Below are 15,086 nucleotides of genomic sequence, written 5' to 3' on the forward strand. Positions count from 1 at the left end.
TTAGAGTGTACCACGCCCTCCAGCCGCCCGGGCTTCTGCTAAGATAATGCATACTAGCAAAAGCCTCCCAGCCGGGGTTAAGCCCCTGGAACTCGCAGGCGGCAACATACCCCAGAATGTTTGTCCAAGAGTTGGGGGTAAGTTGCCAGACTCCGAGGTCGTAGCCTCTCAATATTGCCTTCACCGCCTGGTGAAGGGGGAAGCGAAGACCAACCTTGAACGCCGCCTCATAACAGCCGAAATAGCTGTTGGCGTTCTCTTGATCATCCTCCCAGGCGATGGTGCCATCCTTAGGTGGCACCCGGATTCTATACCCGTCTCCTAACGGGTGCATTTGCGTAAAGTTTTTTAAGTTCTCCTCCATTTGGATCCGGTCCTTGGAGGAGACGTGAATGTTGAAGGGATCGTCCTTCTCGTTCCACTTCTTCCTTTCTTCCTCCTCGCTATCCTCAAGCGGGGGTAAGTCGTCGCTGCTCTCAGAGGTAAAGGCGGAGCTGTCGCTCTCCGTCTCCTCCTCATTCTAGGTCAAAGGGGCTGAGGCGGCCTGGTCGCACTCTTCCAGAAAGGAATCTGCGGGAGTTGAAGGGGCGCGCGGAGGGGATCTCTCCAGAGCCGTCTGGCCTCCCTGACCAGACGTTTCTCCCTCAGGCGTTTGGCCGTCTGAGCCTTCGCTTCTGTAATTTGGATCAGTTGCCGTCTGCATAGTCCGAGCCATTATGTCCTGCACAGACACATAAATGGTCGGAATCCAAGGCAAAGGGTGGTCCCAACACCCCGAGACGGCACTCCCAGTCCTAGACTCAGCCGTCCCAGGTGACCGGCTGGACTCTAACCTAGGTTGTGCCGTGTGTGTTGGTGATGCATCCATTTATTGCAAGAAATATGTACAAGCGGTGAAACAAGAAAAAGAGCTGAGAGAGGCAGAGACGGTACCTTTGGATTTGATATCTGAAAACGGACGGGTCCGGCTGGGTTGATGGAGTACGAGCTTCCTTGCTTGCGCCTGACTCAAACGGATGACTTCTGCTCTCTCAAAGTTTTCTCTCTAGAAAATTTTTGTAAACGTACAAAATTATGAGGGTAAACGACTATATATAGAGGGTAAATACGGGGGCATTTCCGTAATTTACTCGGAAAGTGAACGGTTACTTCTTTATGGTAAAATTACCGCCAATCGGAGAGTGACACATGTCACAGATGCCACGTGGCGTGCCACGTCACATCTGTGAGGGGCAAATGTTTAGGGTAATTTTACCCCGTCACGTGGTCCAACTAGAGGACGACACGTGTCAGCTTCAGGTTGGCCCAACGTGGACCAATCAATGCCTGACACGTGTCATTCCAGAAATTAAGGGAAAGAAAAGGCGGCCTTCAGGCCCAAATCCCAAGAAAGGCGCAAAGCGGCGCAGCCCACCAATGATTAGGGTTCAGTGACCTAATCAGGGGCACAATTCCCAAAGACCCTATAAATAGGGAGATGTCCCTCTTTTTGAGGGCACGTTTTACCATTTATTACACCCGCATTCTCTCACATCGGAGAAAAACCTGAGCTTGGAATCCAAGCAGATACCCACTTAAATTTTCGTTCTCTTTATTCCTTTTCAAGTTACTAACTTGACCGTCGGAGGCGGAGCTCCAACCACCTGGGGTCTCCGTTTGTTTTGCAGGTACAACTCACGCCGGATCAGTTTTCGTGTTGTAACTCTCCCGAGGGACTAAAATACCCAAAACAAAAAGCATTCTTGATGTTATTGACACCTAAAGCAGGGTGATAATCAGAAGAAGAAGAGGATGATGGTGTTTCGTCATCTTTGCCCATGGTATTAGTGGCAGTGAGAAGCTAGACGCACCAAAAAAAACTTAAAACAATAGAAAAGTATTGAGAAAAGGAATTAATTGATTAAGTAATCAATTAATGGCGGTGGAAAAGAGCCTGCAAGTGCACTAAGGAAGGAATTTCCGTGAAAAGAGGACAAAGATGGCAGAAAAAAAAATTAATAAAAATTTGCGGAAGCTAGATCGTAACCTAAAGCTGTGATACCAGGTTGGATACTGTAAACTCCTCAGATTGGAGTGTTTTTCATTAATTAATATATATAGGGATACAATCGGGAGTCCTAATCACGTTAGGAAACTCAAAAGATATTTACAAATATTCACAAAATATATCTCCTACTATAACAGAATAACTAGAATATCTATCGTATATTATATCAAAGTCCATAAAAAGACTTAGCAAATTGGGTTGAAATCATAACAAAAATAAGCCTAAGGAGCATGCCCGTTGTACTCCGCGTTATGTGATGCCACATTGCCACTTCCCCTTTAACCTTAGCCTCGATGCACTCCACACCTTCATGGCTCATGCCTGGCTGCGTCTGGCTCGCGCTTAGCCGAGCCATTACTGGTTTATAGCCCAATAGGTATAGCAGTATATTTCAAACGAGGCCCAACAAAAAGGGTCTTAATTTTAATTTTAATGTTACACAATTTCACAAGAATACATCGATTGTGTCACAGCCAATTTCTGCCAAACTCTGGAATAAACTACACATTCTCCTTCACTATCCCCAAATTCACGCTCTGCCGCCGACTTCAGCGAGACAAGCAGAGCTTTGCCGTGCGAAGAAGATGGAGGACATGAAGAAGAGAAAGCTTGATGATGTTGAAAATGGTCAAATTTCTCCTGCTTCTGGTGAAAAGCTTCGTTCTTTGCTTGAACCGCTTGCTAAACCCCAGTTGGTTGATCTCCTTGCTAAGTTGTAAGACTCTTTTTACTTAATTTTTATAATTTCTTTTTGTTATGAGATACTGATTTATGCTATTAATTTTATTCATTTTAATGGGTTTTGTTTGGTGTTATTTCTTGTTTCATTGAATATGAATTGTATAGGTTTAAGTTGTTGTATTGGGTTTTTGTTTTTGTATAAAGAGCCATATATATGTTGATGTAGATGGAATTTGCTTTCGGCTTGGGTACTTCTATCCCGAAGCCTTTACCAATTAAGCTAGTTGACATTTGACGCCCAAACTTAATTGTATAATTTTATTGGTTTTTTTTGGGCTGTGAAAAGATTGAATGTTAAGGGGCACACTGTAATATGTTGATACATATAAGCTTTAAGGTTCTAAGCTTTTAAATAATTAGGGTTTCAGTGTTTCATGGTTTAACCAGTAGTATATCTTTAAAGTTGGTCTGAGGCTTATTATGTGTATATCATATGTTGGTTTAATCAGTGTCGTAAAATGGTGAATTTGGTTCTATAACTAACGAGCATTGTAATGTTGGGGTGTATGTAACACTTTAAGCTCTCATCTTGATCATGTCAAAGCTTTTTAAGTGCAAGCCCGATTTTTCGAAGTCAGTTATCTATAATGGGATAGTAGGGTTAGCTGTCAAGACCCATATATAAAATGTCATTCTTTTTTGTTATGATTTGGTTCCTTTTGTTCTCAATTGTCTTTCCGATCTTCCCAATTTTCAGCAATCGGAAATATACTTGCTTTAAATTGTAATTAAGATTTCGTTGCTAGCAATACCGTTGTTGATTGTGTATTTAAGATCACATGCAAAAAAAAAATTAGTAATATTATGATTATAGATGAGGCTGTGAGCAAAAGTTGGCTAAGATGTTATGTTAAATGAAATGAGCATCACAAGAAGTGGTATGAAGCCATGCAACAAGAGATAAGGACCCATGCGTGATAATTATGCTTGTGGAGTGGATTAAGACAAGAAATTTCTTGATAGTAGGTTGTTGAGAAGTTAATATGGTCTCAAGACATGGATTAAAATGTATGCATCTTATAGAGTGAATTGTGGTTGGAAGTCTTGAAGAATTTATGTGCATGTAGATTAGCATTCAAGGGAATAATTCTTAACCTAGTATTTGTCACTTTTGGCAAAGAAGCCTCCAATTTGAGTTATTTGTCACTTTTGGTCAAGAAGTCTTAGAGAGGGCATTGACTTTTAAGGTATTTGCCACTTATGGTGAAGAAGCCTTCAATTTGTGTTATCATTAAATTAGTTGATACGTTGAATTTTCATTTTCATTAGGTTGGCATGAACGTTACATAGTTCGGGGTGACCTTGAATATTAAATCTATGTGGAGTAGATTAAGGAAGTTTAGATAAAAGACAAGAAATTTCTTTTTGGTAGGTTGTCGAGAAGTTAATATGATCTCAAGGCATATGAATTTTGGTTACATCTTACTAGTAATAAGATATTTGCATCTTATAACGTCAAGTGTGGTTGTATATAGTAAAATATTGATCATTTAAATTCACTTAGATATATAGCAATGAATACTTCATTATTTTGGATTGTATCATGGTTCAAACACATGGTTTAGGTCGCAACCCCAGGAACGGTCATGGTAAAACGGAAATGACGTGCTGATTGTGTCATTGTTGTTGTGGTGCGTATTACTTGCAATGTATTCTAGGAATTAATAATACCTGTAAGCTATTATAATAGCTAGTGTAGACTAGTAGAGGCTGAAAGCCATTTTTGGGGATACATGGGGAATCTCACAAGTAACTTTTGAGTGAAACACGGATGTTACATTCAGTGCAAGGTGATATGGGGTTGCAACATGTGATTCAAACAAGATTTTGGATTTTTGAAAAACACTGCACTTAACTAAATGATTTTCCTTTACGATATGGCCCAACACCTAAGTGATGTGGTTGTATCTTTGCGCTATGGATGATATGTCTGTTGGTCATCATACTTGAAGATAGATAATTTAAAGACAACAATGGAAAATTTTGTGCAATTAGAGATTTTACCTGTATAATGAAGATATTATTGATGGATGTATATTGAGATAGAGAGGGCATAGTGCAATGGCTCTCATAAAACACGTAAATCTGCTTTAGATTTGATGTGGTTGAAAATGTTAAATAATTTTCCTTTTGTAAGCCATTACAGCTTAAATTCCCATTCTCTCTATAGTAAAAGCGAGAGACAAAATTTGAATGAAGCAATTTTTGCTTGCATCAACTATCTACAACATTATGTGTGCTTATATACCAGCCACCAGGCTTGATACTGCCTATGTAGTTTGAGCTATTTGTCATTTTATTAAATTTCTTCAAATCCTGGTAGAGATACTAAGGAGTAGTATAGAAACAATTGACGTGCTTTGATCTATGCAAGTGTATGTAGAGAACTCTCAGACATGGCTGATGATTTTGATTCGCAAAGTTTATTGATTTATATGATTACGTTTGTTGGGTGGGGTCAGCCATGGAAGTTAAAACTCAAGAGTCTGGCTCCTCAATGGAGACTTTAAGAGGAAAACTGGCTTGATCTTTCTTTTTTGTGAGCTTTGATAAACACAAAAAATATACGTAGTATATATTTTCTCTTTTTAGAATGGATATTCATTATGAAGTGTAGTTTCTCCCTAACAATCTGACATAGGTTTTCATTTCTGGAATTAATTAGTTTTATTTGATACTTATTATGGAATGTGATCAAATAATGCAAAGACATATGAAGGATTTTCAAGTTTGCATGCCTCGAATGTTCAATCCCTTACATAGGTGCTTTTATGAGGTTGTATAGGCTTTTAACATATTAAGGGTGGGCATGCATATAATTGTTTTAGAGAATAGGTGGATGATTGATATCTTGAACTAACAGTTTTTGGCCCCAGGTCATTGTTTATATATAAAAAATTATAACAAAATAAAGTGAAATATAGTGGTAGTTTTATAAAATAAATATCATTTGTTAAATATTTTAAAAATAATTGAACATTAAAATTCATTATTTAATATGCATCAACCTAAATGTTATAATGTATCAGGTTGTTGTTTTTTTTGTTAAAGAGATTTTTTTTATTATTCAGCTATCATAATATATACCTTCGAGTAAACATATTTGTGGTTAAAAAGAAAAAACCTTTAAAATTGCTTTGCATTTTTGGGTTATATATTTTAATTAACTATAACCTATATGAATTATGGTTGAGTAACTGAAAGAAATGAAATTAATTTTTAATCACACTGTTGTTAAAATAAACACATATAAGTTCACAATTAAAATTCTAGAATTTATGAACATGAATAACTCTTTTTAATACAATTTTATCATCATAAGATGTCATTGTAGTGATGGTTAGTTAAAGTTTAATTTTAATGAATACGAGGTTATGGGTTCAAATATTAATGCTAATAAATTATAAATTTGTATGAGAAAACATTGATTTATGAATAGTAATAGTAGGTGATATGGCAACACGTGGCGAGATCGGCGACAAATGGCAAGATTACAATCCTTACCATTGAGTTTTAATACACTGTATATATTGATTTGTTGTATTGAGTTACTGCTTGAGAATTGACTCAATTTATGTCATTGCCCACCTTATTTCCTAGATCCATTTACTGCTCCCCACCCCCCCCCCACCCCCCCCCCCCCCCCCCCCTCTTTTTTTTAAAATTTATTTTCTAGCATGGATCAAGGAGTATTTTTTTGGTACACATTGCACCAGTATCAGCCTATAGGTTCCTTGTTCAATTCATTCTCTTAATGCATATCATTTTATAAATTGTGAATCTATGTCAATAAGTCTGATCAAGCAAATCCAAAATTAATTTGTCTGTGCCAGTGATGGTAGAACATCTACGCTTATAGTTGTGTGTAATAAATTGACTTTGTGCATGTGTGTTTGCCTGCATGTGTGGCGTGAAGAGGATCCAAATATTCTCCAGTTGCAGGAGAAATTATGAATCTTGCAAGTGCTGATCCTGTTCACAGAAAGCTATTTGTTCGTGGCTTGGCATGGAATACTACATCAGAAACCTTGTGTGATGTGAGTGCGTTGTATGATTGCTGATCAGTTTTGCGTGTCATGATGGGTGATAGTTACATGTTTGGGTGAATTGAAACATTTGAATTAATGCTTTTAGGTACCATTTCCCTTTGATTTAGTTCTGTTGCTTGTAAAGCTCAAAATTCTCCTTTTCAGGCATTTGCAGTTCATGGAGATATTGAGGAAGGAGCTGTGATCACTGACAAAGCAACCGGCAAATCTCGCGGTTATGGCTTTATTACTTACAAAAATATGGAGTCAGCTCAGGATGCTCTAAAGGCATCTAGCAAATTAATTGATGTGAGTACAACTGCTACAACTCAGATTCTGTTTTTGGTTTTTTTTTTTTTTTTTTTTTTTTTTGTCGTTAATTAATGAAACTAATGCACTATTTAGGAAAATAAGACCGAACGCAAGATTAATTGGGTAGGCTTGCACTGTATATCTAATCACTGAAATTAATCAATACAAGCTAATATCATCGCACTTCGAGGGTGTGATTCCTGTGTTTCCACTCAGTACTTTATCCAATATACTCCCTTATTATTACAAGCCTTCCCCTATTTATACTCCTACTCCTTGCCACAATGCCACTTACTCTTCAACATAAGTTCATAACAGAATCCCTTTAATTTGCGGTAACCACCTAACAACTGATTCAACAACTTGACACTTGTGGTTAGTTCTTGATTGTTGCTGGCTTCTTCCTCGAGTATGTGTGAATAATAGGGGGTCTATTATAAATTCTTGCAATAACCTTAAAAGATTACTTTCTTGGTGATAATGTGTTTGGTGGTGTTGGAGTTATGGTAATATTCTTTTGATGATATGTGTTGGAATACATTTTCTTAGCTTCTTTTATATAAACATCTACTGGAACTTTGAAAGACCCACCTTCAGGAAATTGTTTTCAAGCTCTGAGATATAATATTTACTTTCTCTGTTCCATTTTGTATAACAATATATGTTTTTTGGTGGCCAAACTTTACAGACTCTGATTGTATATTTTTACAAATTTAATACTTTTTATAATTCATGTGAGAGTTTTTTAGATTTATTTCAATGTGTGTTTTCTAATATCAATTATTTTATATGTAATTTTAAATTATACATAAGTCAAGTATTTATGGCCAAAGTTCGCATAGGAGCCTGCAAAAAATATTTTTTGCTTTTGATTAAGAATGGAAGAAATTTTATGTATCATGTATTGATGATTTCCCTTGTCATTTTCGAAGTTGGGTTGCTTCTGCCATAGGTCCTGCTCTTTAAGTTTACTTGACCATATAAAATTTTATTAAGAGACTACATAACTTAATATCTTGCCCCGGTTGTATTTTCCACTGGCATGTAAAGATTATCAAAATTACCCCAAGGGCCTCAAGGATTCATTCATTTGGTTGGGAGTTGATTACTTTGTTTAAAACACAAGACTTGTTGAAAAAGTCCAATTTTGCTGATTTCTTAAAAGTTGTGTCTTGTGGAGACTGGACTCACTGGAGATGATATATATTTGTATGATTTCAGTCTTTCATTTGCTCTCCTGCTTGTCATTACTTCAGGGCCGCTTGACTGTCTGCAACCTTGCTTGTGAAGGCTTAAGCAGTGCTAGCACCGCACCTGATCAAGCACAGCGGAAACTTTATATAGGAGGTTTGTCACCAGAAACCACTACTGAGATGTTGCTCAGTTTTTTCAGCAGGCATGGTGAGATAGATGAAGGTTCAGTTGCGTATGACAAAGATACAAACAAGTCTCGGTATTCTTCATTTAAATTTTTTGTTCTTAATTACTTTTGTGCAGGCTTCAGTTTCTTATGTCTCTGATCATTTTTTTTTCTTTTGCAGTGGTTTTGGGTTTGTGACATACAAGACAGTCGATTCTGCGAAGAAGGCCCTTGATGACCCTGAGAGAACTCTAGGGGTAATTGATATCTGAAAGTTTCATGTCTTTCTATGTTTGCTTCTATGCTCTAAAATCTAAATGCACGATCTTCCAGTGAGAGGTGTTATTAGCTGAAACCACAGTGCTGTAGTAGCATTATTGCATAAGCATTTCACTTATTTTTCTAAGCTGAAGGCTTTACTACATTATTCTGGACTTGCCCTTTGAACACCTTCTCGTTCATGGATATAAGATAATGTCAATTAAATTTCTTTTGCTTTTAGCTCAGCAGCCTCAACAGTCACCAAGCCTTTCTCTTTCTGTCTGTTCCCTTAAATTTGTGCAACCATGTTTTTAATTTAGTAATATTGCATGAAGCATGAACTTACAGGAATAGAAATTTGTACTTCTTTGTTGTTGAATTGCTCACTGGAAAGAAAGGATGTAGGAGTTAGGTTGCAATCTTGCATATGTCTCACCGGACTATGTCAAGAAAAGTGGCACCTTACTATCATCACTGCAGTACAAAATTACTTTTCCTTCTCTTTGGGTTCTGTTTCCTAAAGAAGCTTTTGTTTGTATTGATTTCTTTCAGTATATGAAATTTTTAACCCCTTTATCTCCATCTTTTTTCAACTGACAAGTCACAAGTATTGTGTATAGTTATTACTTATTAGCACTTTAGAGAGAATCAGTGGCAATCAACTGTTAATTGCTTTTGGCAAAAACTAGTATAATGAGACCTAAGGGGGCTTTATCTGTTTCTCGGTGCTACATGACTTGTTACAATAAGTTATTGTGAGACTGTCTTGCCCAAGAATTACTCATTACTTGTTGAGAACTCCATCGTCATTAATTACCTTTGTTAATTAGAATTTTATTGCAGTAATAGGTGACTTTAGTTGATATGTATTTGACTTGAGCAGCATCAAACCCTATTGTGCTTCAGTCAATGTTGAATTCTTTCTTGCTAGAAATCAATATGATATTCTGTGCTATATGCAGGGCCGGAACATTACAGTGAAGTATGCTGATACAAAGAACAAAACAACTGCAAACCAATATCCCTCATCAGCAGCTCCTATGGTCCCTCCTACAGCAGGTGGGTACCCACAGCATGGGAAACCACAGGCACCGCTTGGATACAGTTACCCTCCACACATGCCATCATACCCACCGGTCTCTTATGCTAGTCCTCCAGCAGCTGCTGCACCTCCACCTGCAATGGCACCAGGGCCGTATCCTCAAGGACCACCACCATCCCAGATTTCTTATGCACCACCACCCATGAAAGACACATATGGAATGCCACCTTCTATGCCCGTTGGCATGCAGGGCTATCCATATTACATGGGGAAACAATGATCAAATACAGCTGCAGTGTGGTATTCAAGCTTTGAACATCTCCGTGCTTTCTCTCCAGTCTGGTATATGCTTGAGCCAATACAGCTGCGGTGTGGTATTCAAGCTTTGAACATCTCTGTGCTTTCTCTACAGTCTGGTATATGCTTGAGCCAAATTGAGGATTTCTGCATCTATCATCTGCTCTTCTCAACTTCTTCAGTATGTTCGCTTCTGTATCTATAGGCAGTAAGTTATAATTTTGATTCAATCAGAGTATAAATGCCTTTTGCTAATTGAAGCATCGGTAATAATTGCGATTTAAAGAATATAGTGGGGAGTTTTGAGGGCTTTCCTTATAGGTTAGAATCCTAGATTATACTGTATCTTGTACTATTATTAGTTAGACGTCTAGGGGAAGAGTTAAAAGTTTTTTTTTTTTTTTTTTTAATATTTAATTTTGCAATCTAGCATAGTGTTGAAGATGCTCCATGTTTCTGAATTTGTGGTCCAACAATTGAGTGTAATAGTGAAAGCATTATAAAAGGGGCATTTTCTTGTTTTATTTTTTTCTTAATTAGAACAGACTATATGTTGCAGTAATTTTTATTTTTTATTTTTTATTTTTTTTTGGGATTAATTATAAAAGGGACAAATTCTTACCTCTGAGACTGATAAGTTGTTGTGGGATTGTGGCAGAACATAACTGATAGGTGCAATGGTGCTAAGGATGCAAATAGCAAATAGGGATTGGTCAGATAATGGCAATAGTAATTACAAACAAACAATCTATTTATCATCAAATCATTGAAACCAAAGCATATGTTACATTATTACAGATTATATTAAAGGTTAAACTGATGACACTTTGACACTTAATCATGTTAGAAATAAACTCCTGATATCATAAAATGTTGAGAATGAAGGATAAAATATGAAATGACAGAGCAAGCGGCAGTAACAAATTATTCTCCTAAGATCATGTGATTTGGTTAGGTGCAGTTTTGTCCTTTTGTAAGAAACTTCTAGTGTGTCTGAGGTGTCCTAGGTTAAATGAGAGAGCACAAAATTTAATGGGTGCATCCTCATATAAAAAGCTGATGCAGCTGTTTTCTTGTACACAGAACAAAAATCACAAATGAGAATGAATGAAAGAATGATGATTGATTGTTGCTGGAATGTTGATTTGCTATTCTTACAACATCATTAATCACAAATGTTTTCATGGTATCAGAGCCAGGTTGTTCGTTTTTCATATATATGTTGAATCTTTTTTTACTGTAATGAATTAGAAGCATTCAAAAAATTGTATGCTAGATTGTAGAAGCTAAAAGTTTGAAAAATACAATCTTTATTAGCCTTTACCGTTAAAGTTTGAATCTTTTACAATGTCAACAAAAATAGAACTAAATAGTCCTCTGTATTTACACCCATCAGAAGGTAGTAACTCTATAAGTGTGCAAAAACTAGAAGGGCCTAGTAATTACAGACCATGGAAAAGGTCATTTGAAATAGCTCTTGCTTCCAAGAGAAAACTAGGCTTTGTGACTGGTACAGTGAAGAGAGATGATACTGATGGTGTAAAGCAAGAAGCTTGGGATACATGTAATAACATGGTAATCTCATGGATAATTACAAATGTCTCTGAATCGATTAAGAGATCAGTGATGAACTGGAGGCTCTGGATGACTATCCTCCTATAACCATCCTGACTGAAGAAATCAGTGCTTTCACCAGAGCTCTTCAGGTTCAGCAAGAAGAACAAAGGCTGTTCCAATTTCTGAATGGTCTAGATGAAACCTATAGTGCTCAGAGAAGCCAACTTCTTATGCAGTCACCTCTTCCTACAACTGAAGAAGCATGTAGTGCCATTCAGCAAGAGGAATCACAAAGAGACTTGCTGAAACTAGTAAAAGAGGAAGGAGAGTCTTCTGCAATGTATAGCAAGGGAAATGAAGGAAATATAGGAAAATGTACTGTGTGTGGAAAGGCAGGACACCTGAGAAAGAAATGCTGGTATGTGATTGGTTTTCCACCAGGGATTGGAAAAGGAAACAAGGAAGAAAAAGCAAAGAACGAAGACGTGACTGTAGCATCTTACACAAACACCTACACCAATAGAGGTGGAAGAGGTGGACGGTGGAATAGAGGTGGAAGATAAGGAAGAGGAGGTAGAATGGCAGCAAATGTTCAGAGTAGTAACAGTCAAGGAACAGGACAAATTACACCACAACAATTGGAAGAAATGCTGAAGTGTTTCAGGTGTTTTTTGGATTTCCTTGGATACTGGTCACGCTCTCCTAGCAACAAGACGGTCCAACCTGCAAAACAACGAATATTCCGGTTGTCATAATATTCGCCTCCGACGATCAAGTTAGTGATCGGAACGAAAAAGGCTAGAGAGATAAAGTAGAGAGAAGTTGGAGCTATTTAATGCTCTTTTGTTGTAATGTCTTAATCCACCCCTCCCGTCATAAATGATTGGGGTATTTATAGGGGTGGGACTCGTGCCCATTTCTAGGGTTTGTGCCCTAGAATTGCGTGACGTGATTGGCTGCGCAATCAGTGAATGCCACGTGCTACTTTGGGGGCGCCGATTTGCGGCTTTCATTGATATCTCTCGGGATTTGGGCCCTGACGTTGTTAGGCCTCTTTTTGCGTGTTGCTCTATGGTACAGAATGTTGGGCTTCTAAGAAAGAGCATATTAAAAAGATGGAGGTTACGGAAATGCGCATGTTAAGGTGGATGTGTGGAAACACTTTAAGAGATAGAATCAGAAATGAGGTTATTCGCAAGAAAGTAGGTGTGGCGGGCATTGTAGATAAACTAAGGGAAAATCGTCTGCGTTGGTTTGGACATGTAAGACGGAGACCCGAGGGTGCACCGGTGCGAAGAGTGGAAGAGTGGGACCATGGAGGGATTAAACGAGGAAGAGGGAGACCAAAGATGACTTGGTTGGAAGGAGTGAGGAAGGATATGAAGTGCATGGATTTACGTGAGGATGAAGTTTTGGATCGTAAGGGATGGAGGAGAAAGATTTATGTTGATGACTACACGGAATAATCAAATTTGGTTCATGTTAGCCGACCCCACTTTTGGGATTAAGGCTTTGATTGATTGATTGATTGATATGCCCTAAACACGGGGCATCTTCTCGTGACGACACGTGTCACCCTCTAACTGGGCCACGTGTCGCTATGAGATTGGCCTGAAACTTTGGGTGCTCTTGAGCTGAATGTGTGGCATCTTCCTGTGGTGACACGTGTCACCCTATAACTGGGCCACGTGTCACTACGGGACTGGTCCACGTATATGGGGTATTTTTACCCTCAACATTTGCCCCTCAGAGGGGGTGGCTCGTACGCTTACAGGCCGACTCCTCTGATTTCGAATAGCCTTGGGGCGTACAAGTGTATTAGGGTTTTGACAGATTTTTGTCCGCCTGATAATTTAGAGTGAACGCCTATCTATACAAATGGCGCGGACAACGGTAGGCCGTCTCGCTTTTGGGAGTTGCGGCCGTCTTGCCATCGCGGAGGGAGCTTTAGCTCCGTCAGCTTATTTTTGGACGTGCCGTTTATTAGGTCGTCTTCTTTTTCGCCTATTCTAACAGCGTTGCTCTTTTCCCCTTCAAATTCTAGGTTAAATTTTCAAATTATAACCGTTCAATTTTGTTAGGCTGGAAAGATGAATTTACCGTCCTACCCCCATAAATTTGGCCTATATATACAAGAGGTTTGACCTCATTTTCACACTTTGGAACTTTGCATTTTCTAGAGAGAAGTCAGAGCTTCTAGAGAGAGAAAGTGCCATTTTCCTTGAATTTTCAAGAGCTCCGCCGTGCGTTTGAGTTTTCCGGGCACATTCTTTGAGTTTTCCGGTCAACCTTCAAGACTTTCAAGTTTTCTACACGTACAGAGGTAGGCCGCCTGTTTTCTTTTCCTTGCATTTTTTATTTCTTTATTCTTCATTTAAAATCTGGCTCAACACTCGGCTTCGTCCGTTTCTCCTCATGAGGTCGGCCGTTCGCCTGGGACTGAGTAGTCTAGAGTGGACGGAGACGAGTTGTCTCCTTCGTGGAGTGGGTCCATTTCTAGTGCGTACCAACTCACTTCCACCCATTCTTCTGTCCCTGCAGTCGAACATGGCAAGAACGATGCAGACGTACGATCGTCACGCGGCCAGAAATCCAGACGGTAGTCTGGTGAACCCTAGGCCTCCTTATGACCCTAACAACCCTAACTTAGAAACACGTTCTACTACTCTTACGACCGCTTCCACGGGCACTCACTGCTCGGCCGTGGAAGTAACTTCTTCTTTTGAGGAGCGCCAAAGAACTCAGGGCGCTTCTGCTGCGGGGGGAACGTCCGGGCAAACTCCGGGATTAATGTTCCCCCAATATGCCAACTCGGTCATGGATGGGGCCGAGTTGCTACTCTGTGAAGGGCCTCCTTCCTCTTCTCGGCGGACGCTGATCCGTCCGTCCCCACTCCCTCAGAACTCTATCTCCGATATGGCGGGTCGGACAGGCCAAGGACTGGGGTCTTAATTAACGAACCGTCCGACTTGCCTCCTCGCAGAGCTCCTCCTACCGGAAGTCAGGCGGCCAGGGCCAAGGACAAGGGCTAAAGGCCCCTAATTCATGAAGACATCACCTCTTCCTGGGGCGGCCGCAGCTCAGCAGAGGCAGCCGATCTGGATAGAGTGCTGTCCTCTGAGTTTGGGAGTGTTCCTCAACAGTACAGGAGGAGGATGAGGTCGAGAAAACGACCGAGGGTGAAGCGGCGGCCGCTGAGGGCGAAGAGGCGGCCGAAGAGGATGTTGCCAACATTGACAACTTCAAGGATCCGTTCGCTTGCACGGTGGGTAGCACAGCCTTGGGCTTCCTGAACTACAAATTTGAGACGTACAAGGCATTCCTCCACCTTGGGGAGGGATTCGAGATTCAGCCTCCAAGGAAGTCACGCGCTTTGGCTGCTTGGGAGGAAGAGAGGCCGCGCCAAAGGTCCTTTAGTGTCTATAGGGCGGCCCTAGATGT

General features: G+C 39.5%; 2 protein-coding genes across 2 annotated transcripts; both read left to right on the plus strand.

Annotated features, from left to right (window-relative positions):
• Window positions 1–2,502: 2,502 nt before the first annotated feature.
• LOC145630938 (UBP1-associated protein 2A-like) lies at window positions 2,503–10,650 on the plus strand. Its single transcript, XM_081683061.1, has 6 exons — window positions 2,503–2,762; window positions 6,705–6,825; window positions 6,982–7,125; window positions 8,385–8,581; window positions 8,670–8,745; window positions 9,712–10,650. Exons 1-6 carry the CDS (start codon window positions 2,632–2,634, stop codon window positions 10,069–10,071), a joined length of 1,029 nt encoding a protein of 342 aa, XP_081539187.1. The 5' UTR covers window positions 2,503–2,631; the 3' UTR covers window positions 10,072–10,650.
• A 785-nt stretch (window positions 10,651–11,435) lies between these two features.
• On the plus strand, window positions 11,436–12,208 carry LOC145633072 (uncharacterized). The gene is made up of 2 exons (XM_081685367.1): window positions 11,436–11,663; window positions 11,708–12,208. The coding sequence occupies exons 1-2, from the start codon at window positions 11,436–11,438 to the stop codon at window positions 12,206–12,208; spliced, it is 729 nt and encodes a 242-aa protein (XP_081541493.1).
• Window positions 12,209–15,086: the final 2,878 nt, after the last annotated feature.

The sequence above is a fragment of the Chenopodium album genome, chromosome 5 (genome assembly GCF_948465745.1).
Source record: "Chenopodium album chromosome 5, dcCheAlbu1.1, whole genome shotgun sequence".
In the NCBI taxonomy this organism is placed as follows: domain Eukaryota; kingdom Viridiplantae; phylum Streptophyta; class Magnoliopsida; order Caryophyllales; family Amaranthaceae; genus Chenopodium; species Chenopodium album.

Bases quoted from the DNA above. Each gene is read 5' to 3' on its own strand.
- LOC145633072 (XM_081685367.1), top strand. From the start codon at position 11,436: ATGTCAACAAAAATAGAACTAAATAGTCCTCTGTATTTACACCCATCA. The intron at 11,664-11,707 runs GTAATCTCATGG...ATCGATTAAGAG, and splicing joins GGGATACATGTAATAACATG to ATCAGTGATGAACTGGAGGC.
- LOC145630938 (XM_081683061.1), top strand. From the start codon at position 2,632: ATGGAGGACATGAAGAAGAGAAAGCTTGATGATGTTGAAAATGGTCAA. The intron at 8,582-8,669 runs GTATTCTTCATT...TTTCTTTTGCAG, and splicing joins AAAGATACAAACAAGTCTCG to TGGTTTTGGGTTTGTGACAT. The intron at 8,746-9,711 runs GTAATTGATATC...TGCTATATGCAG, and splicing joins ACCCTGAGAGAACTCTAGGG to GGCCGGAACATTACAGTGAA.